The following is a 24,155-nucleotide window of genomic DNA, read 5'->3' on the forward strand; positions in this document are numbered from 1 at the left end:
CATTTGATAAGGTACCCAATGCAAGGCTTATTGAGAAAGTAAGGAAGCATGGAAACCAAGGGAATATTGCTCGGTGAATCCAGAACTGGCTTGCTCACAGAAGGCAAAGAGTGGTTGTAGACGGGTCATATTCTGCATGGAGGCCAGTGACCAGTAGTGTGCCTGAGGGATCTGTTTTGGGACTCCTACTCTTGGTGATTTTTATAAATGACCTGGTTGAGGAAGTGGAGGGATGGGTTAGTAAATTTGCTGATGACACAAACGTTGGGGGTGTTGTGGATAGTGTGGAGGGCTGTTAGAGTTTACAACGGGACATTGATAGGATGCAAAACTGAGCTGAGAAGTGGCAGATGGAATTCAACCCAGATAAGTGTGAGGTGGTTCATTTGGTAGGTCAAATATGATGGCAGAATACAGCATTAGTGGTAGGACTCTTGGCAGTGTGAAGGATCAGAGGGATTTGGGGGTCTGAGTCCATAGGACACTTAAAGCTGCTATGCAGATTGACTCTGTGGTTAAGAAGGCATATGGTGCATTGGCCTTCATCAATCGTGGGATTGAGTTTCAGAGCTGAGAGGTGATGTTGCAGTTATATAGGACCCTGGTCAGATCCTACTTGGAGTACTGTGCCCAATTCTGGTTGCCTCATATAGGAAGGACGTGGAAACCATAGAAAGGGTGCAGAGGAGATTTACAGAGATGTTGCCTGAATTGGGGAGCATGCCTTAGGAGAATAGGTTGAGTGAACTTGGCCTTTTCTCCTTGGAGCAACAGAGGATGGGAGGTGACTTGATAGAGGTGTACAAGATAATGAGAGGCATTGATCATGTGGATAATCAGAGGCTTTTCCCCAGGGCTGAAATGACTAGAATGAGAGGGCACAGTTTTAAGGTGCTTGGAAGTAGGTACAGAGGAGATGTCAGGGATAAGTTTTTTACGCAGAGAGTGGTGAGTGCGTGGAATGGGCTGCCGGCGGTGGTGGTGTTGGCGGAAAAGATAGGGTCTTTTAAAAGTCTCCTGGATGGCAACATGGAGCTTAGAAAAATAGAAGGCTATGGGTAAAGCCTAGATAGTTCTAAGGTAGGGACATGTTCCACACAGCTTTGTGGGTCAAAGGACCCGTATTGTGCTGTGTGTTTTCTATGTTTCTAAGTTCATAAATGCACTTTTTTTTAAGTAATGTGGTGTATAAAACTTTTGATTATCTGAAACTTCCATGTACTGAAGCTGTCAATCAGTACACTGTAAAAGATCATTTGACTATCACATCTATATGTGTGCTTACTTCCCATAAGAGTACTCCTCATTAACTAGATTACTAAAATGGTTTAGGTAAGTATGGCTACTCAGCTACTATAGGTAAATATAGCTATTTACATTAATCCTATTTACCCTTCATAACTGCAACGATGCAAGGTGTCATGCCCCAATGGTGTACCTGGTGAAAACCTGTGACAACTAAATAATAGGAGTGTTCAAGAACATTGTCAAGTTCCTACTGCTGCAGTCAGAGGTTCCTGCCTGCTTTCAAAGGGAAACAATCATACCAGTGCCCAAGAGGAGAAGGGTGACCTACCTCAATGACTATCAACCAGTTGCTCTCAACTTTAATGTGATTAAGTGCTTTGAGAGGTTGGTCATGGCCAAATTTAACTCCTGTCTAAGCAAGGATCTAGACCCACTTCAATTTGCCTATCACCACAATAGTTCTACAGTGGATGCAATCTCACTGGCTCACCACTTAGACTTATACCACATGGACAATAGCAATATCTACATCAGGCTACTGTTTACTGATTACGGCTCAGTGTTCTACACAATCATACCCTCAGAACTAATCAACAAGCTCTAAGTCCCGAGTCTCTGTACCTCACCCTGCAACTGAATCCCTGACTTCCTCATCAGAAGATTATACTAAGTGCAGATCCTCCTCACTGATAATCAACACCGATGCACTTCAAAGACTTGTGCTTAGTCCACTGCTCTACCGTCTCTACACTCATGACTGTGGGGTTGGGCACTCCTCAAATGCCATCTATAAATCTGGCAATGACACAACTATTTTTAGCAAAATTTCAGATGGTGATGAGGAGTCATACAGGAGGGAGTTAGATCAGCTGGTTGAGTAGTGTCACAACAACAACCTTGCATGCAATGTCAGTAAGACAGAAGAATTGATTGTAGACCAGGAAGGAGAAGTTGAAGGAATACACACCAGTCCTCATCAAAGGATCAGCAGAGGAAAGGGTGAGCAGTTTCAAATTCCCAAGTGTCAACATTTTTGACGATCTATCCTGGGCCCGAGATATTGATGCAATTACAAAGAAGGCATGACAATGGCTATATTTTATTAGGAGTTTGAGGAGATTTTGTAAGACACCAAAGACTCCAGCAAATTTCTACAGGTATACCAGTGGAGAGCATTCTAACTGGTGCATCACCATCTCATATGAAAGAACCTCTGCATAGGATCAGAATAAGCTGTAGAAAGTTGCAAACTCGGCCAGCTGCATCAGCTCCCCAGCATCAAAAAAATCTTCAAAAGGTGATTCCTCAAAAAACTGCATCCATTATCACCCAGGACATGCCCTCCCTTCTCATTGCTACTATTAAGGAGGGGGCACAAGAGCCTGAAGCCACACGTTCAACATTTTAGAAGCAGCTTCTTCTCCTCCACCATCAGGTTTCTGAACGGACAATGAATTTGTGTACACTACCTCACTATTCTGGCTTCCTTTCTTTTTTGCTCCCTTTTGCACGACTTATTTAATTTTATATATATATAGATATATATATATTTCTTATTGAAATTTACATTTTCATTATGTATTGCATTGTACTGCTGCTGCAAAACAGATTTCACAACATACGCCAGTGATATTAAACCTGATTCTGATGTATTGCTTTTCAATACAATATATTCACGTCTGTTATAACCTAGGCTACCAATCCAAAAAGTAGAGGAAATTAGCTTCCATGTGTCCTCAGAAACTATATGAACTTCAAATAAATATTTCAACTATGTTGCAGAGCAAAGTTAGAAAGTTGTAAAATAACAAGTTTGTTAATTGCAGTATTTGCTACATTAAAAAGGCATCTTACAGTTTTTACTGGTTACAAAAATTACATTTAATAAACAAAAAGAGAATGAATATATGTTGTTGGCGTCATGGCATAATTGGCAGTAGACAGAATTAGCAGCTTTAAATTCCTGGTATTAACATATTGGATGCAATCATAAGGAAAGTATGCCAGTGTCTGGAGGTTAAGGAGTTTCGACTTAACCCAGCAAACCTCAACGTGCATGTTCTAGTGTGGTTGCAGCATGGTCTGGTATGACTATTCAAATGTACAGGAACTCAAGAAGCTGCAGAGAATAGTGGACTCCGGCCAATACATCATGGGCGCATTTTTAAATTTTTTTTATTGAGTTTTCAATGATTACAGAAGAAAAAAAATTATCAGCCCTTCCCCCTCCCCCCTAACATATCCCTATAGAAAGAAAGAAAGATTGCCTGGATATCGGAAGATCCCCACATGCTCCATGGAGTTCATAATAGCTTTAATATATATATTTGTTTCTTTCCCCAAATAACCTGTAATTTTATCTTCAGAGCACCTGTATATTTAGTCCTATCTTTTGTAAATAAGGGCACCAGATTTTCAGAAATGTTTCATATTTATCTTAAATTATAAGTAATTTTTTCAAGTGGAATACAGCTAAAGATTTCATTCTTCCAACGATCTATACTTAAGTATGAATCCGATTTCCAAGTAACTGCAATAGCCTTTTTGGCTACTGCCAATGCAATTTTTATGAGTTCTTTCTGATATTTATTCAATTTGGGTTTTGGTTTTATCCCTTCAATATCGCCTAGTAAAAATAGTATTGGGTTATGTGGAAATTGTGTTCCAATAATTTGTTCCAATAAAACTCTTAAATTTGTCCAAAAAGGTTGAATTTTAAAACAAGACCAAGTAGAATGTAAAAAAGTACCAATTTCTTGATTACATCGGAAGCATTGATCAGATAAATTTGGGTTTATTTTATTTATTTTTTGTGGTGTAATATATAATTGATGTAAAAAATTATATTGCACTAATCTTAGCCGGACATTTGTTGTATTTGTCATACTTTTGACCAACTTGTTTCTTCAATTTTAATATTCAAGTCAGTTTCCCATTTTTGTCTTGACTTATGAATTCCTTGTTTAATTGCCTGTTTTTGAATTAAACTATACATACAAGAAATAATTTTTTTAATTTTTCCTTTTTGAATTAAAGTTTCTATTTCAATAGGTTTCAGCAATAACATTGTTTCACCCAGTTAATCTCTTAAATAGCCCTTAACTGAAAATAACAAAAAAGAGTGTTGTTTGATAATCATGGGCACATCTCACCCCACCATCAGTAGCATCTATAGGAGGCGCTACCTCAAGAAGGCAATATCCGTCATCAAAGATCCCCACCATCCAGGCCAGGCCATTTTTTTGCCCCTACCACTGGGCATTAGGTACAGAAGCCTCTGGTGCCACACCACTGGGTCTGCATTGAGTGGGAACTATAACAAAATGCAAAATTAAGTGTAACAGCTACATAGAAAATGCAGCGCAGATGTGCTTTCAGGCTTTGTATCAGGGGCAGGAAGGTTTTTTGAATTTATTGAACTAGTCAGTACATTAAATATCCTCCAGGTAAGGAAACCTGGCATCTTCACCCCTTCTCTGGTTTATGTTTTACTTTCCTCCATTTCTTTGCTATGACCTGACTGGTTTATCAAGGTACTTGGCTTTACCACCAGCAATATTGCTCACTACCATAAATTAATGGATTATAAAAAGCATCTTTTCTTTTTAATATACAAACGTTTGTAATTATGGAAAAATGGTTCCATAGATTCGCTTTAAAGCATAAATTATGAACCATGATGTGTGCGTTCTGTGACATTAATTCTATCATGAAACTTATGTGGCATAAAAATACTCACTTTCACCTCTTTGGATATATTGCCAAATGAGCCATTGCAAATTTAGAAGTAACAAATGGTTTTTAAACGTACAGTGTTGCCCTTTGCTGGTTCCTGTTTAGTGACGTATTACAGGCTTAAGCTACGGCAATATTATTTTGCGAGCAGTGTTCTCGTAACCGTGGAGTATATGGAACACAAGAATCCTTTTATGTCGTGTTTATATAATTTTTTTTGAAGCGGTAGAAATACAATTAATATGGAATTACTATCCGAGACGCCAATCAAGTCCAGTATTGTTCTTATTCTGAGTACGTATAAGCTTAATATACTTGTTTTTTTAAAATATTTAGACTCGTTGATAAAGAACATTTGATTCGCTCATTTTAAAATTGTTTAGCATTTTTACTAGCTTTTAATGTTAACGAACTTAGATGCTGTTGTGATATTAAATCAAATTTCAAAAGTATTACAAGCATTTAAAAATTAACGCGAACCTTGTTTTTTATTGAAATTATGTATTACTGATTTATGTAAATAAGCCACTAGCTCACCAAACCCACGTGCGTGCAAACTGCTCTTAACATGAGTAAACCTAATTGGCACTTGAGTTACAAAAAACGTTTTCGCCGCAGCTGAGCCATGTTCTGTTATGTTATAATTACATCGCTTTTGTTCAAAGCATCGCCTTTTTATTTAAAGGTTATTTTCAGTTTTCTAAAACACAAAGTCATTCTCGTGAAAAGAAACGGTAATATTTGTAAAATTTCCATGAAACTAACCTGTTGAAGAATTGCATCTGTAACAATCCCTGGGAAATTATCTTTAATAGTCCCTTTATTAGATCATAATCCGACCAGCCTCTTGGAAAATGATACCACAAAAAGGATCAAAACACCCAGCGAGTACGCACTGTTTCGGACATCTAATTCTTTCTATCGGCGCACCGTTATATTTTATAATTGTTTTGTACAGATGAGCTAATATGAACATAGTCACACCAAAATAAGGCTGATTAGTGTTTTCACCTTGTTATATTGTTTTTAATTTCCTCTCTTTTTTCATTTGGATGGGCATTTTACTTCCTGACTACAGTCTTCGGGAGAAAAGTTTACGGTTGCGAAGTTTCCAAATTCGCACTATCCGCGGAATTGGATTTGCACGGAGCTGGTAGTTTACATGTGGTCCCGCAGACAACACTTCTGTTAACCTAATATTTTCACTTCTGTTTAAATTATACGTGATGCATTTAAAGAAAATTTATTTCCGGAACAAATTTGCCATGCAATGTGGTGGTTTGAAACCGAAATCTATCGATGTTTCTTCAGAATATCAAGCACTTCCCGAGAATAACGTAAGGAAATCAAGATAAACAGCATGTCGGGAAGATGAAACTGCGAACATGCTGTGAAGTTCAGTCTCTCGCAATGCCGTTCTGCGCGCAGGATAGGGACTTCGCGAGCGTCCTTTGATTTATTTCAGTTGTACTTGGGTGTTTTGCTTGCAATCAAACACGTGGGAGAGAAACGGAAAGAAGACATAAATATACACGAAAGTACAAGTGATATTTTCCCCTCGTCCTTAAACTGTCCTTTGTCTGTGCAGTGATCCGGAAAACAGTACAAACATTAAACCAAAAACAAGCAAACCCCACCTTTAGATTTAGCTAACCAATCGCAATATTTAACCTTCTAGCAGACGACTGCGTGTTTGGTGCTATTGTAATAATGCAAATAACTGCCTCGTGTAAATGAAACCTCATGACCGAGAAACTCAGCAGGCCCGGCAGCATCTATGGATAAGAGTACAGTCGACGTTCGGCCGATACCCTTTGGCAGGCTGGTCTGCCGTGCTGAGTTCCTCCAGCATCTTGTTGCTTGGATTTCCAGCATCCGCAGATTTTCTCTTGATTGTTATCATAATATGATTAGGCATCCTGTTGGTAATAAAATAACGCAATTTTGGCTCGAAAGTTACTTTGGTCCGAAGACAGGAAAATTCTTCTACAGTATGTAATAATAACGATAATAATAAAGCCAATACCCTACATTTTCAGGCCAAGCATATAACCTGAGTTACATAGGAACCCTACATTTTCTAAACACCATGCAGTAGAGCACCGGATATCCATTACTTTTTAGGACAACTATTTAATTTGATACAATTTCATAATTTTGCAAAAAGGGAACTTACCTAGGAGCAGACAAAACTTCAAACCACTAATCTTGAAACAGGTGAAAAAAAGCTATAAATTAAAATATTCAGTTATCGGACAACATCAATAAACAAACTATTCGAAGGATGAAATACTCTTGTGGAAATTCTGAAGACTAAAATGGAGTATTTTAGCAAATAGACTAACTTTCTATTTGAACTTCTTTTTAAAAAGAGCATCACAATGTTTCGGAGACTATATAGGCCTAAAAATACTTCCTCCTAGAAGCATACAGCATGTCCGGCTGCCTTTGTTCCAATACGCATTTTTAGATGCCTAATGTGAAAACCCAAGACCCAAACTAGCTGGCGGAGCTCACCACAACCACCGCTCTCTTCAACGCCCAGTGCTGAAAACACAATACAGGAGGAATCCGGAATCTTTGCTTGACGAATGCAAAAAGAAGCTTGGCGGATATTTTGTTTGCTAGCTTTGCAAAACCGGGATGCCCTGGAACAGCGTCGCTGGTCCAAGTGCAGCCCTCCCAGCGCAGGTTGAAGCGATCACCGGCAGCGGCTCTGAGCACAGTGAATTCGCTGAGATTCTCAGGCTGAAGACTAACCCACTGAGAGCTGACCCCTCTGCTGCTTGTCCCCTCCAATTACTCTTCTTCTCATTCCTGATCCTAACCAGTACTTCGCAGACCCGTGTAGGTCTGAAATCCTATACCCAAGGGAGCAGGGCGGTGGATCCCAAAACACGTTTTTGCAGCTCAGTATATCCATTCAAATAAGATTTGAAGCCCACTATCGGACCGGTATGTGCGAACTGAATCCTGTTTAACACCATCTCATAAACTGGTATGGATCAGGACTCCCCTGTCGTCAAGTGATGACTACACAAATAACCACAAGACTAAAGTACGATTTCGTGACAATTAATTCTGCATGCATGTTATGAAACAAGCATGCCGCTAATCGTAACAATCGACAATGCGAAACATGAGCAGGCCATTCGGCCGTTCGTGTCCAGTTCATCATTGGGTAATATCCTGTCTGATCCTTTACTTCGGGTATCACGTTCCTTTATTAACCCTTATCCCACAGTTCACAATTAATAATTTTATAAAATCGAAGGAAGTTGTACGGAAGGAGCCAAGGCACTAATTATATTCTTCCAAAGTTGTGCGAAAACGGCACGGTGCACCCTTGTTAGAGATATGACAATGGTTAACAGAACATTATCGAGCATTTTTGACCAAACCCCAAATATAATATATGTAAAAGTCGTAGCCAGTTCTCAAATCAGTTTTGTTTTGACATAGAGGCAGAATTAGATAATTTGGTCCATCGAATCTGCTCCGCCATTCCATCATGGCTGACTTGTGATCCTTCTCATCGCCATTCTCCGGTCATCTGTCCGTAACCTTTGATGACCTGACTAATCAGGAATCTGTTAACCTCCTCTTTAAATAAACTGCATGACTTGGTCCCCACAGCCGTCTGTGGCAATAAATTCACACAACCAACACTTGACGAAGGGTCTCGGCCCGAAACGTTGACATCGCTTCTCCCTATAGATGTTGCCTGGCCTGCTGTGTTCCACCAGCATTTTGTGTATGTTGTTGCTTTTTATCATACTTCGCTTGTGATGAACTTGATAAACTGTATCAAACTCGCCCGACTTTCGGCTTGCATTGTCACTGAGGAATGCTGCCAAGTCAGAGAGTCTGATGCACGTGTCAAGCATTGAAGACTGGTTGAAAGAGAAACGCAAATGTGATGGAGGTTGGCTTGCTGTCTGCAGTCGGGAGAAATATTGGTCTATTATTTTGAGAAAGTGATAACAGGGTGCATAAGTAAACATAATATGATTAGAATGAAAGGAAGCTGCTTCATAAATCTATTAGAATTTTTGAGGATGTGATTGGCAAGCTAGATAAAGAGGAACTGAAGTGTTTGGAATATATAGATCTTCCAAAGGTATAGAATAAGATGGCACTTTTGTGCCAAAACCTCTTAGTGGGTGGTGGCAGTAGTAGTGGATATCCTTGTTTATAAAGATTGGATTACAGAAAACAGGGGTATGGGATGGGTCTCAGCCAGAAGCGTTGACTGTTTCTTTATTTCTATCAATGCTGCCTGACTTCATGAGTTCATCCAGCATTTTGTGTACATTGCTGTGAAATTAATAGGGACTTTCTCGATTGATAGAGTATAAGTAGTGATCTATTGATAGGGTCATTAGTTGAGTGTCATCTGGTGGCATCCGCTAGTCTTGTGAGACCATGGATCTGCGCCTGGAATGGAATGACCTGGCCAAGGTTGTAAGGAAGACCAGCAACTGCCCATGCAGCGAGTCTCCCCTCTCCACACCACCGATGTTGTCCAAAGGAAGGGCAAGGGCCAATACAACTTGGCATCGGTGTTTTTGCAGGAGATGCCAAAATGAGGTTGAAGGCAACATCGGACTACCTTAGGGACTCCAGCTCTGGATTTGTCCTCAGGGTTTACTCCTGAAGCCTTTCCCATGAGTGGGTATGGCCGCAAGGCAGCAGAGGTTTGAAATCAGTTTTCCCTCACTTAGGCGGACTGCTTTCCCAGGCTGACGAGCTCCATCTACCCAAAGCACTGGTTTTAAGGCATCAGGACCCGCCTTCGTCCCTTCTCCTGTCAGTAGAAACAGTTCAGCTGGGCTTAGAGGCTAAGCCACATGAGAAGGAGAGGAGCTGGACTTGGATGTCTATTTGAGGCTATTTGAGTTGCCTGCCGTGAGGAGCACTTTTAGGTAGTGAGAGCTTGTCCCCACTACCACTCCTCGGCTATTTATGTTTTTACTGAATGCATACAGCACTGTGCAAAAGGCTGCCCAAGACCATTGCACAGTTCTGTAGTAATTTTATGCATTGCACTGTACTGCTGCTGTTGCAAAAAAGACAAGTTTCATGATATACATTATGATGATAAACCTGATTCTTGGGTTTTTTTTTGTGGACTGAGAGTGGGAAGGGTGCAGTGAGAGGGAAATCATGGTTGAGAAAAGGGGAACAGAGAGACAATGGAGTGGGACATGACAATATTGGTGTCACAGAGACCCATTTGTAAAGATCAGAAAAAAAACAATTGTTTGAAATCCAAGGACCTTGCCAGGTGTCTCAGGGTCGGGTGTGTCTGCGCCTGTGTCAGGTCCCCCCCCCCTCCCCCACTGCCCCGGTACTTCTCTGTTACCTGCCCCACATTCCTCTCGAGGTGCTCTACCCTTGCTATTCCCAACATTCTTTGCTCCCGCCAGATTTACAAACTCGCTCTTTGTTCTGCATTGACAAATACAGTACTGTGCAAAAGTCTCAGGCGCTCTGGCCCAAGATTTCTGCACAGTACTGTAGATGAAGGTAAAACTCCCAACTTTCCCCAAGGATTGCTCCATCCATGATTCCCTTGTCCATTCATCCCTCCTGACTAATCTCGATCCTGACACATATCCCTGCAAGTGGCCAAAGTACTATTCTTGCCTAGTCACCCCCTCCCTCACCTCCATTCAGGCCCCCAGACAATCTTTCCAGGTGAGGCAATGTTTCACCTATGAATCTGTTGGGGTTGTCTATTGTGTCCAGTACACACGGTGTGGCCTCCTCTACATTGGTGAGACTTGTTTGGAACTTGGGAGATTGCTTAGTTAAGTATCTCCGCTCTATCTGCCAAAAGCAAATCTTCCTGGTGGCCCAATAATTTAATTCCCATTCCTGTTCCAAGCTGACAGTTAATGGCCTCCTCTTGTGCCACGATGAGGCTTCCCTCAGGGTGGAAGAGCAACACCTTATGTTCCGTCTGAGTAGCCTCCAAGTTGATGGCATGAATATCGATTTCTCCTATCACTTAAACAAATTGCTCCCCCTTGCCTCTTCTTCTATTCCCCACTCTGGCCTCTTACATCTTCTCACCTGCCTATCACCTACGCCTGGTGCTCCTCCTGCTTCTCTTCCTCCTATGGTCCACTCTCTTCTCCTATCAGACTCATTCCTCTCCAGCCCTTCATCTTTCCTACTCAGCTGGCTTCATCTATCCCACCTTCTAGCTATCCTATTCTCTCTCCCCTACCTTTTTATTCTGGCATCTTCCCTCTTCCCTTCCTGTCCTGAAGAAGGGTCTTGGCTCAAAACATCAACTGCTTCTCCATTTCCACGGATGCTTCCTGATCTGCTGAATTCCTCCAGCATTTTGGGTGATTTGATTCAGGGAAAGTTACTGTCTAGGCACCATGCCGCTAAGCTCTGTATCTCCTTCTTCTAAGCTGTCTTGTTGTTTGGCATCCACCCGCTGCAGTAATGGCATTTGCAAACTTGTAAATCAAGATAAAGCAGGATCTGGCCACACTGTATGTAATGAGTATATTGAGGGTAAAGCCAAGGGTTGGGAATGCAGCTTTGCTGAGCACCAGTATTGAGGATTATTGTGGCAGAGATATTGCTGTGATGTTGCTCTCTATTCTTACGGATTAAACTATGAGAAAGATGCAGGTTGTAAGATGTAAGTGGCCAAGGTGACGACAGAATAGTCATAGTTTGTAGAAATGTGAGATATTTCACTTTCATAAAACAGTAGGAAAAAGAAGAACATTTAAATGGACAGTAACTACTTTGCAGTTGGATTCATGTCCTTGTAAATGAATCACAGAAAGTTAGGCTGATGCAGCCAACAGGAAAATCAAAACTTTGCATCTGATGGGAATCTGAAATAAATATTCCCAGGGTTTCTAATTTTTATAACATTTTTTTGGAACAGCTAGGACATGAGAGCCTTTGTGGCAAGTAGATTGGATGCACCTTTAACAAATCTCCCTACAAATGTTCTGAGAATATCATATACTGCTTTGGTCTCCTTATCTCAGTGAGTTTATATTTGCCTTAGACACAGAGCAACACTGGTTTATCAGATTTATTCCTGGCATAGGATAGTTGTTGCATAAGGATATTGAGAATAACAGACTTAGATGAAGGAGAAACAGACTCATTGTATGATTCTGAATGGGTGGATGATGAGAGAGGATGGAAAGTTTTGAACTGCAGTGTATGTTCTTACTGTATACAATAAGGACAGGAAAAATTTCTCTAAAAAGTGTTTTGAAGATCTTTGGAATTCTCCATCTCAGATGGCTACAGAGGTTCAATCACTGTGTATACTCCAAGCTGAGGCAGATATATCTTATAAAAAAAACCAAGATAATGGAGATTAAGTTAGAAAAAGCGGAGTCTATGTAATTTTTGAATGGCAGAGAAGGCATAAGGGGGAGTGTGGCTTTTGCTTCACCAATTTAGTATGTTTTTACGTTAGCATAGACAGAACCAACTGAACACCCATTGATCTAAATCAAAATTAGTCAGGCTCAGCATACCATTTTCCAATAGGCACATGTTAAAGTGAAAGGATTTGAGCCTCTCAGTTAATAACTCAAGAGGGTGTCACTGGTGTTACACCAGAATGACAATAGATTGGTATCCAACCCAAAAATCTGCAACATAAGCATCATAAGCCAAATGATCTTGTCTTTAAATAGTACAAAACAAATTACTACTAACATGCTGAAAGATAACCATTAATCATCAGGTACCTAAGATCTTCATTGAATGTGAAGGTTAAGACTACATTTCATTTAAGTGCAACAAATAGTAACTCTGAGGTTAAATCAATGTGATGACTGTGAAATAGCATTACTATGCAGATGCAATTTAACTGGAACTAGGATGTGAACTGTCCCCAGAAACACTGTAGTTAATGGTCTTACAGTGTTTATTATTGTTTGACTTCCTCAGTAATAGGTCAAAAAATTAGCTGTGGACCCCTTTAGATTCCTTAAATATTTGTCAAGTCCACTTGGAATTAAAGTAAATTATTAGAGAGTGAACCTTCATCTCCTTGTTTAAACAGTTAAATGTAAATGCTGTGATAACACTGCCTACTTGTATTTAAGTTTTTTGCCACTTCAGAAGAGAGTTGGATTTTCAGCCAGTTTGTATGAAAGGGCACTATCTGGATATATACAACGTTAAAGTCAAGAAAGAACGATTAATAATTACAGTACAAATGCAGGCAGCTTGCTGGACATTGAAAGCTGAATATAGGTATTTAAGCACTATTAAATACCTGCTACCTTCCCTTTTCTAGCCCACCTCTTGTTTCCATGGCCTCTCAGTCTGTCACAGACTTCCCCCTTTCCCTATTCTCTCTCGCTTTTTTCAGTATCTCAAAGCTTGCTTTATCTATCCCCAGATCTAATGAAAGCTCACCAATCTGAAACAAAAGCAGTTTCTCTGTTTCTGAATGCTGCAAACCTGCCAACTGTTTACAGATTTTTCTGTTTTATTTTCATTTCTTTTTTTTTTGTTAGTGGAAAAGGGTATACCAGACACTGGAATTTAATTAGAATCAAAAGCCAAGAGTGATTTCCCCTTCCTAAGTCTACAGAGATAAATTACCCTTTTTAAAGACGTGTTCCAGATATTCTTTAAGCTATTTGAAGGAACAACCTATCCTATTGTAAGTAACAAGTGAAAGTGGACTGAACCAGAAATCCAGAATGAATGGAGATCCTGACAGAAGCTGCAAATATTCTGTGTGAAGATAATTTTGACTTCATTTCCAGGAAGCTCCAGTTCTAGTCTGGTTCAATGAGAATGACCAAAGGTGCAAGAGTTATTTAATATCTCTCTCTCTCTCTCTCTCTCTCTCACACACACACACACGCACACACACACACACATACACACACACACACGCTAAAAGAAATGAAACAGACTACAGACACATGAAAGTTGAAATGCATTCTGTGATGATTGGTAGTAAGAGGACATTTTGCAACTTACTAATAACCATAACAGCCATGGATTCTTTAGTACTCTCAAGACCATCTATGTGTCTAAAAGCTTGTTCTGCAGAAAGGAAACAATGGAGGAAAGCTTCTTAACAATAGGAGGCAGTGGTGCCTGCTGGAAAGAGCATTTTTGAAGAACTTCGCAACAAGACTCTATCCTTGGTGCATATGTTCTTGTTTCTATTCCACACAAACTACCTAACCAACTCTTGCTGCTACCCAAACCAACAAGAGTTGGAGAAGAATGTGAATCAACTGCCAAAACAGCAAGAGCAAATAGTATCCCCACTGAAATCTGCAATTTTAGTAGACAAATTCCTAGGCTCATCTCCACATCTGAAGAGGACAGGAAGTGCCAGGAGACCCTAGATAGAGTAATGGTGAGCTTCTATACGAGAAGGTACAATGCAAATGCATCACCCTCAGAGGGGTTTCCCTGCTCTCTGCTACAGGGAAAGTCTGGGCCAATCTCCATCTCAAGTTCTTACCAAGGGCTAAAGAATTGCCTCTTGAATGAGTTTGTGGATTCCACCTATGCTTAGCGTTAATGAGTATATATGCACTGCACAGCAATTCCTAGAGGTGTAAGGAGCAGTATATGCTGTGCATGCCCCTTTACTGATTGCATGAAAGCCTTTAATTCTCCCAGTTGAGATTGTATGTGTAGTGTCCTTCTCTTTACCACACGTCCTCTACGTGATAATATTGAAGTCGTAATTTTCAGTGTAGGCTGGTATCATGCAAAATTGCTCCATTACCACCAAGCCATCTCAGTCTGTCTTGTTCCAATATTGCACCTCTATCTATTAGAACAAAATAGAAACTGTTCAATTTACTTGGCTTCACTCTAAATCCAAAGCCATTCTAACCTTGGTCGCTCAGCTGAAAGATGCAGACAACACTTGCGCACACTTGGAGGCCAAATTACAAGTTGTCACCCACAAGTTCACTGAGGCAAGTGAGAGACTGAGCCTTGCACTAAAGGCAGACATTGACAGTGAAAGCCACAATCAAGTTCATTCAGCCAGGGAGCCATTTGAGATAAAGAGCGTTTGAAGATCAGGATCTTAGGTTCATGGCCTATCAGATAGCAATGATACTGTCCTCTCATATGTTTCTGATACATGGACAGCCCCAGCAGATACCTCAAATCCCAGGAGATACATCACCAATGTCTTCTCTGCAAAACCTCCATATTCCTTAGCAGACACCAATATCAACATGTTCTCTCAGCTCAATGCACCTGCCTTGGATGAGCAGACTAGGTCATTTCCATGGGTGACATCAGATGTGCAAAATTGGCACAATCCAGGATTTGAGTAATTATAAGGAGGACTAGAGAAGTAATACAAGAATGTTTTAAAACCTCCTGAAGAAATGTAACATCCTCCCTCAGTTGTGGGAATCTTTAGTTCGATGGTTGTTAACAGTGGTGAAGGATCATTTGTCATGATACCATGAACCTTGCACACTTTCACCTAGAGTTCAAAAGGCTCAGAAAAAGAGACCACTACATCCCAAACTAAACACCTGTCTATTTCATCAATACCTCTGTTCCTCTTTCCACAGATGCTGCCTGGCTTGCACCATTTTTACTCCAGAACCCTTAAAACATATCTATTTATAAAGCATGTGTGAAAAGATATTAGCTTCAGGAACAGTTATGTTTTCTGGTTAAATCTTTTATGCTCTGCATGCAGTTTTACCTTGGTTTGAGGTTATTGTTAAAATGTACAGAGAATAAAGATGCTACAGGAAGAGCTGAATACTGCAGGTAAAGGATATTTTTCCATCATTACATAAGACTGCTGACTAGTGGTTCAAAACAACACTGCGCAATCCCCATGCAAAATTATCTCATCTGGCATTAACCATAGGAGCAGGGCATATAGACAGTTGGCTATTGGTAAACCAGGCATATGCTTTGAAGCATTAATGGTTAAGGCAACATCAAATCCCTCTAATTCAAAAAACATATGTGATGACTTGTGCATTACTTTGAGATATTAAAATTAGAAAATGAAATCATATGTGTTTTGCTAAACGTAGCAACTTGAGAGGAATCCACTGAAACAGAAAGCATTCCAGAGGAGCTAATGAAGTAGGAGAATGATTGCCACAGTAGTGACCAAAATCTGTTAAAGTTTCTGCAAAAGGTCCACAGATGCTGGAGAATGAAACACAACCAAGAAGTACTGAAAGTGCTCAATAAGTCGGGCCGCATCTGCATTAACCTGAAATATCAGTTTTGTTCCTCACTCTATCAATGAGGTCTTGATGAGCATGCCAAGCTTTTCTGATTTTAATGTAATTCCATTGGTTTCTTTAAACTCACACAGAGTCTACAAACTGGGTAAATTGTCAATTATCTGCACAACTGTCCCTATATTTGCCTCTTAAGCCAAAGGTCATTTGTTTAATTGGGCCAAAAAATCATTGCTGGCCACTCCAAAGTCAAGGTAATCAGTTTATTTTTCTGCTGCATCTTAAATTAATGTTTTTGACTCTTAGAATTCCTTCATAATAATACAGGGCATTTGCTCTAATCTGTTTGATTCTTAAACTTCCTTCCTAGTCTGTCATTTGCCTTGATAAGAGAAGCAAATAGCATCTGGTAGAAGTGGTAGAGGCAGGTTCGATTTTGTCATTTTAAAAAATTGGATAGGTATATGGACAGGAAAGGAATGGAGGGTTATGGGCTGAGTGCAGGTTGGTGGGACTAGGTGAGAGTAAGCGTTTGGCAGGGACTAGAAGGGCTGAGATGGCCTGTTTCCGTGCTGTAATTGTTGTATGGTTATAAGTGTGTCTATATGCTATTTAGGAATGGGAAGCACATGATACTGTATTTTCAAAACAAAGAACATAGATTTAAGTTGATTGCAAAAGAATCAAGGGTGATGTGCAGAAAATTATTTTCCAAGCAGTGGGTAGTCTTGAGCTAGATGTCACTTGCTGTAAAGGTGATGGAAACATTTAATTGAAGCTTTTGAAGAGAAATTGGTTCAGCAAGAGAATTGCAGGATTGCAAAAAACAAACTGGAGAATGGATGAACTGGTTTTCTCTGCGCAACACAATTCTGTGCTATGGCTCTACAACTCGCTCATCAAGGTCACAAACTGGACTTAGAACCCATGTGAACATTTTGGTTACATACTATTGGAATCTGGATCCCTCTTTGCATTCCTCTGATGTGGCCATCTGTGAAAGGCAGACACATTTTCATTTTAGGGGTGAACTTCTCATTTCACTAATGCTGACTGCAACTTGGAAACCATCAGAGATTTATATTGGAACAGATCTTTGACAGTATCTAAATAAACATACAAGATATGATCAGGAGTAAGCTACTTGCTACCTAAAATCTGCACTGCCATTTTTATTAAGACCATATATAACTATTATGCATTTATACATCAATTACACATTTCTTTCTTGTTATCTTCAAAGGCTTGGCTTTTCTGAGAGAAAATATCTAGTGATTCCTAATTATAGATTATCCAACATGGAGGTAACCTCTTCACATCCACCATCAGGATCTTGGAATGAATTAACATCTCACTCTTCAAAAACTCCAGTAGATAAAAACCTCAATTGCCCACAATTTTAACTATTATTCCAATGAACTTTCTCTGACTGCTTCTAGTGCATGGACTGAAAAAATACTGTACTCTAGATGTGGGCTCACAAATGTCCTATATAACTAAGCATAAATTTGAGCAATAGCAATAAATATTCAATTCCCCTGGCAACAAACAATAATATTGTATTAGTTTCCTTATTACCTGCAAAAGTTTCTCCTGGACATGAATTCCCTTTGTGGCCCCTTCACAATTTAGTTGTTTCTGTACAAAAGTCTTGGACACACATATATAACCAGGGTGCCTAAGACTTTTGCACTGTAGAGAATTTTACACTTAGCCATACTGTATTTCACTTGGCAGATCTTTGTCCACTCTCCTAAGTTATCTCATCTTCTCTGGCCTTCTTTTGTCTTCTTCATACCTTACCTCCAGTTTAAAAAATTGTCATTTCTCCTACTACTGTTGATTCTTATTGAACACTCCCTGCAAGCTGGACAAAGTAATCTGACATAATTGAAAAGTTTGCATGTTGAATACCCACTTTAACTAAAATTTTAAAATGATAGCTATGGAGTAACTCTCTTTGGATTATACTGTGAATCTGCTAGTAAAGCTGTTGCTTGTTGGTTATTAACCCCCAGTATGCTGCAAAGAAATGGTTCTATCTCCAAGTATGAAGACACTCTCCTCTTTCTTATAGGAAAATCTAAGTTGTCATTTTCTCAAAGATAACTGCTGGCATGGACCTAATGGTACCTTGAATCATCTGTTTTGTCCCTGTGTTTATGCATATATGTTTTACCTGTGAAATATGCTCTGTGGGGTGGCTGCAATATCTTTGGGTCCCTTCTTGGTGAATTTAAGTAAATTATCCTTATTCCATTCTCGTAGTTGCTATCGAGTGGCAAATATCAACATCCTAGAAAAAAGAATAAAATTATCAGATCCAGAATCAGAATTCCTATCACTGACATTTGTTGAAAAAGTGTTGTTTTGTGGCAGCAGTATAGTTTAATACATTAAAAAATGTGGCAAATTTGCAACTTGTTGCAAATAAGCTTCTACATTGAGAAATCCAATTTGAAGCTGACAGTAATAATTTACCTTAAGATACAATAAGAAATATAAAAATTAGTGCAAAAGGGAGGTATTGTTTGTGGACCATTCATAAATCTGACAGTAGAGGGGAAGAACCTGTTCCTAAATAAAAATGAGCATGTGGCATCAAGTTCTTGTACCTCCTCTTGATGGTAGTAATAAGAAGAGGGCAGTCCTGGGTAGTGGGAGTCCTTAATAATGGAAGCTACCTTTCTGAGGCATTGCCCTTTGAAGATGACCTTCATAGTGGGTTGAGTATATCTCCTATTATTTATCAGTGAAGAAATTTTGTCACAGAACTAACCAAATTCATCTTGCAGATATAGTAGAGTTCATAAGTACACAGACGATTTATGTCACAAGTTACTTCTCTGATATCATGACCACTGAAATTCAAACCAATACTCAGAGCTACTTGATGTTGACCAAAATCAATCACTTTCAGTGTTGTTCACTGGAGTAAATCCTCCAGAGCTGCACAAAATCATTTAACATTGAGGAGTTGGTAATTATTACTGGCAGCTTCAAAATGGATTTCTCAATGTAGAAGCTTTCTGCAACAAGATCCTCAATGTAAATTTGCCAATTATGCTGCTTGGTTTTGCACAATCAATAGCACCTGAAATGCAGATCAAATGGTAACGAGGGTTCCTAATCAATATTGTAATTGCAAATCTTGTTGTCAATAAATGAACAAATTTCATTTGATTGCCATTCCCCACCTAAGACTTTGTTGTACTATGAGTTGGAAATATATATCTGCTTATGTACTGAAGCCATACATTAGCTTCACTCACTTAATGTACTGAGCTGAAATTTCTTGATTTATCTCAGTTACTTCGAGCTTCATATCCAAGACATCTCAGCTTGGTTTGTGTATATTTTGTCCTCCAGCTTTGGAGGAAATTGGGATAGGAGATTGAGGTAGGCATTGGCTTGGGAATGGAACCTTTCCCCTATTAGTTGGTTCTGTCGAATGATTTCCTCCTCATTTTTTATGGAGTTTTGATGATCAATGGAGAAAACATCTCCTAAACAAGGGGTTCCCAACCTGGGGTCCATTGACTGGCTTGGATAATGGTAAGGACCCAAGGCATAAAGAAAAGTTTGGGATCCCTTATTTAAATGGAACTTTTGTAAATTGTTCAGAATCAGATTCTGATTTATTATCACTAACTTGAGATCATGGAAACTTTACAAGGTGTAAATGTGGGAAAGTACTTAAGAACAATTTTACCTTCCACAGTTCTTAATGTTGCACTTCCTGTGATTTCTGAACAAAGAGTGAAAAAACAATCATCTCATACAAAATGCATTTTGATCGATCTTACCGATATGGATCGTCTAGAAGCATCACAGGTATTAACCAAGTTAAATCATTGTGTTCATTGCAGTATAAGTTATTTTTCTTCTGTTTTTAATTTGGTTTTCTTTTCAATTTATGAAGTGACGTGTATCACAGTTGACCATAGTCCTCTTAACTTCAAAAAAATTTGCTGTAATTCTAAAGTAATTCAATTGAAGTTACCAATTAAACAATTAAGGCATGAGGCATTACAGATAATGCTGAATCTTATTCTGAACTAATGTTCACCTTAGGCATTTTACAATAGTGATCATAGGCTATCTATCAGAGAGTATTGATTAAGTTTGATTCAGTCACACAGAAGTAGAAACTTTGTTACTGCCTAAGCCAATGCTAATGCCAATGTCTAAGTTATTTTCCTGCAACCTATGATGAAACCAAACACTTTTCAGATTATCTCCTACATTGACAGTTAATTTATAAAGTAGACTATCAACCAGATCCAATACAAGGCTCGTAATTAAGTAAAGTGGTTACTTGAAATCTAAGTTGCTGATAACTACTGATGTTTTGAAAGGATGCCACCAGTAACCACTTTAATTTTTCAAAACAAGCGTGAAGGTTCAGACTTTAATGTATATAGAAAATTATTTTTGAAACAAATCTCTTTGTCTCCTTGCCTTGCCTATATATTTCTGCAATGACCTTGGCAGAAAAAGGTCGCTTAATGAAGTACTGTCCAAATTTAGGACTTGAATTGGTGAAAACTTTGCATAATTCTGATCCTGAGAAGGAACTGACAAGAAGGCAGGATATCTTGATGAGACCGAAACAGAGAGCAACTGTGCTGGTTGAGAGGAGTTGCTGGGGGAGCAGACACCTTTCTCTTTAATATAGAGAGGACTCCCTCCTTGCAATTGTTCGATTGTTTGATTTTGCTCTTTGCATTTATTTTCATGCTACTAAATAAATAAAAGCTTGTAAAGTCTAACACAGTTGACTTTATTAATTCAGTACAACAATGGCAAAAGCAATACCAATACTACATACAACCTTCAGATGGCAATTGAATCTAGCTGATGATATCCCAGAACATGAATGAGTCCATCATGGAAAACAAAAAAAAAATTGGAATCAACATTTGTGGAACAGCCTGGTCAGTGATTTGAAGGAATATAGCTGAAACAAAAAACATTATTTTTCTGCCTTACTTGTCCCATTTTTGTTTTGCCTCTTCCAGGGGATAATTTGGCTGCAGTAAAAAGGAATTTATGGTCTTGTTGTGATGCTCCAGATAACATGAATTTGGGAAAACTTGAGTGATGTCCTTTTCCAATCTAATGTTTTCATATGCTCTTATGCTGGCATGATTAATATTAAAAGTCTCTGGTGTTAGGAAATAGTTGTATGTTGTATCAAATGGAAACCATGTTGTCTAAACCACAAGATTTAATGGATGTAGAAAGCAATTCAGCCTGTTATCATTTCTCCAGAAGAAACTTTAATGCTTCATTTGAAAAAAACTTGCTGTTTTTGAAATAATTTCTTATATTTGTTTATTTTTCATTTCCTATCTATAAGCCCACTCTATGTGCTGAACATTAAGTATTACTGATTATATTTTCAGCATTCCTTAGTGTTACAAATTCACTAAAGTTACACCAGGAAATTATAAATATAGATTAAAAGTATATATGAAGCATTCAACTTATTTTTTGTAGATATTTTCTGATGAAAATCAGACCCAAACTCAAAGCTTTTGCGATGGCAAAAAATCAACAAGAAGAAAATCTTTGGTGAATAAAGCCAATGGTATGAATTCAGATATTTGTGATTCAAAATTATTTTCTTTGTCCAATATTAACTAGTAATATTTATAGTACATATCAGCATGTTTCTTCTATGACATATTTTAACAAAATAACTTTATCTCAAATTTGCCATTTATTTCCTTTTTACAAATTACTTTAGTATGCAATATGGTTTAGAATTTCAGGTTGATACCACAGAACTTAATGTTTTGGATGATATAACCCTAAAAGCTATCATGAATACTACTGGGAACATATCTTGTCATTGGAGCTTTAAGAATAGCAGAATTCCATGTAATATGAAGAACAACACATTGTACAGGTATTTTCCTTAATTTGCTTTTATACATTAAATGTTGTTGTGTGACATTCTTCATTTGAAAATGAGCTAAGCAAAATTTAGAAGAAAGATTTCTTCCTGCAATGTGATTCAGAGGAATAGGAATAAGCCATTCATTGATTCCTTTGATTTAATGGGATTTGTAGTTGAATCTGTTTTACTTTTGTTATATGTTATTTTGGTCCATTTGCCCTGCACTCAAGTGTACTTGAGCCACTGAATAACAAGGATAATCCAATGATGACATAACTGATGAATCTAAATCATAACATATGCAAATGGAGGCAGGATACATGCATAGAATGCCACGCAGAAGCAAAATCTGAGATGAAGCAGACCACCGGCCTGCTGAAATGAAGCTTCCATTCCTAGGATTTCTCTGTGGGAGGCCACAGTATTAAGCAGGACAAGTGCTGAAACTTGTGATAACCGGGATATGTTAGACAACCTTGCTGATATGAGCAGGTAAAAGAGGAAAGAGCAATATCTATACACTTTATCTATGGAGTGTTGCGAGCTGTTTTGGGCCCCTCATCTAAGAAAAGATATTGAAAGGCCTCGATTGATTAGTGTGGAGATGTTTCCTATAAAGGGGGAGTCTAAGACTAGAGGACAGAGCCCTAGAAGAGGGATGTCCCCTTAGAAAAGAGATGAGGAGGAATTTCTTTAGCCAGTGTGAGGTGAATCTGTGGAAGTCATTGGCACAGATGGCTGTGGAGGCACCGTCATTGGATATATTTAAAGTGGAGGTTGATAGGTTCATGATTTGTAACGTTACAGGGAGAAAGCAGGAGAATGGGGTTGAGAGAGAAAATAAATCAACCTTGATGGAATGGTGGAGCAGACTCGATCAGCTAAGTGGCCTAGTTCTGCTCCTATGACTTATGGTCTTATCTGAGCACAATTTCTTCAACTGCAATTCCAGATCCCCATTCACCAACAGTCCCATGCATTGTTTCCTCTGTCATAAAATCTGCTTGGCTAAAATGCTGAAATAAGATCCAAAACAAAATTAAAATTCCACCAAAACATGGAGAATAGCAAACCAACACTAATGAATAAATCGTGTTCAATTTGGTAAAGTTTGCTGCCAGTGCTATCCTAATAGTTGCAATATGGTTTATGAAAGACAGCTGCCTTTCTGTAACAGACACTACTGATAGATTTAGAAGACAATCTGGATTAGAAATGGACTTAGGAAGCTTCAGTATTGACTGGACCATTTAACCATGGGAGAGTAATTTGGGTAGATGAGGGGCCTTGCAAGACAAGGGATGTTAGAAGTGTGGTAGAGCAAGATGAATTGTGTTCCTGAGAGGGAATGTCAAATTTGTGTCCCTAGAACCACAGCTATTCCTCAGTGATCCCCATAACCTCAGGAAGACAGGTTTCTCCATTGTTGCTGTACTTTAAATCTTAAGCTACATTTGTCCTTTGAAAGAAGCCAGATACTTGATAGGAAATCCAAGTTGATTTTTTGATCAAAATTAATAAAATTTGTTGAGTAAATGCAATAGAATGTACAGTACTTCTCTGAAATCAAAGCATTTGATAGGTATGGTGCTGGTCATAGTTTTGGTGATTCATCTTCATTTACTGTGTAGTTCTTGCACCTGCATTTTTAAATTTTAAATGATAAGCTAATTTGTTTGGCTATATTTGCAATTGTATTGCTTTTCAGTAGCAACTTAACCATTTTCTGATTTTAAGTTATTACCCGAAGAGAAGAGGGAAGTACATACGGGATTAGTAATGCACAACAAAGAACAATCTCTGATTACTTTTCCTGTTGCTAAATTGATCTGCTTCTTATTTTTCTTTTCAGTCAAGTTACGAGTTTTACAATTTTGCAAATCAGGGAAAGGCACTCTGGTGTATATTCTCTTACAGTCAAAAACGGAAATAGAAATTGGACAATTAATTTTAAAGTTGTTGTTAGAGGTAAGTAATAAAATAATTAAGTATAATTTCCAACATGTGAGGAAGTAATGGTCGCCGTTTATCCACAGACCCGTATCAATAATATTCAA

General features: G+C 38.7%; 1 protein-coding gene across 3 annotated transcripts in view; it reads left to right on the forward strand.

Annotated features, from left to right (window-relative positions):
* Positions 1-24,155, forward strand: part of flt3 (fms related receptor tyrosine kinase 3) — a 102,657-nt gene that overhangs the window by 15,460 nt on the left and 63,042 nt on the right. Inside the window, exons 1-5 of one of the 3 annotated variants that reach the window (XM_059964136.1) lie at positions 5,016-5,277; positions 19,915-20,027; positions 21,696-21,786; positions 21,963-22,107; positions 23,951-24,066. In XM_059964136.1, coding sequence (XP_059820119.1) covers positions 5,226-5,277; positions 19,915-20,027; positions 21,696-21,786; positions 21,963-22,107; positions 23,951-24,066 — 517 coding nt within the window. In that variant the 5' untranslated portion in view covers positions 5,016-5,225. Of the gene's footprint in view, positions 1-5,015; positions 5,278-19,914; positions 20,028-21,695; positions 21,787-21,962; positions 22,108-23,950; positions 24,067-24,155 lie in introns of those variants that run through there. The other 2 variants (XM_059964137.1, XM_059964138.1) reach the window with 2 other exon arrangements.

Source organism: Hypanus sabinus, chromosome 3, assembly GCF_030144855.1.
Source record: "Hypanus sabinus isolate sHypSab1 chromosome 3, sHypSab1.hap1, whole genome shotgun sequence".
Lineage (NCBI taxonomy): Eukaryota > Metazoa > Chordata > Chondrichthyes > Myliobatiformes > Dasyatidae > Hypanus > Hypanus sabinus.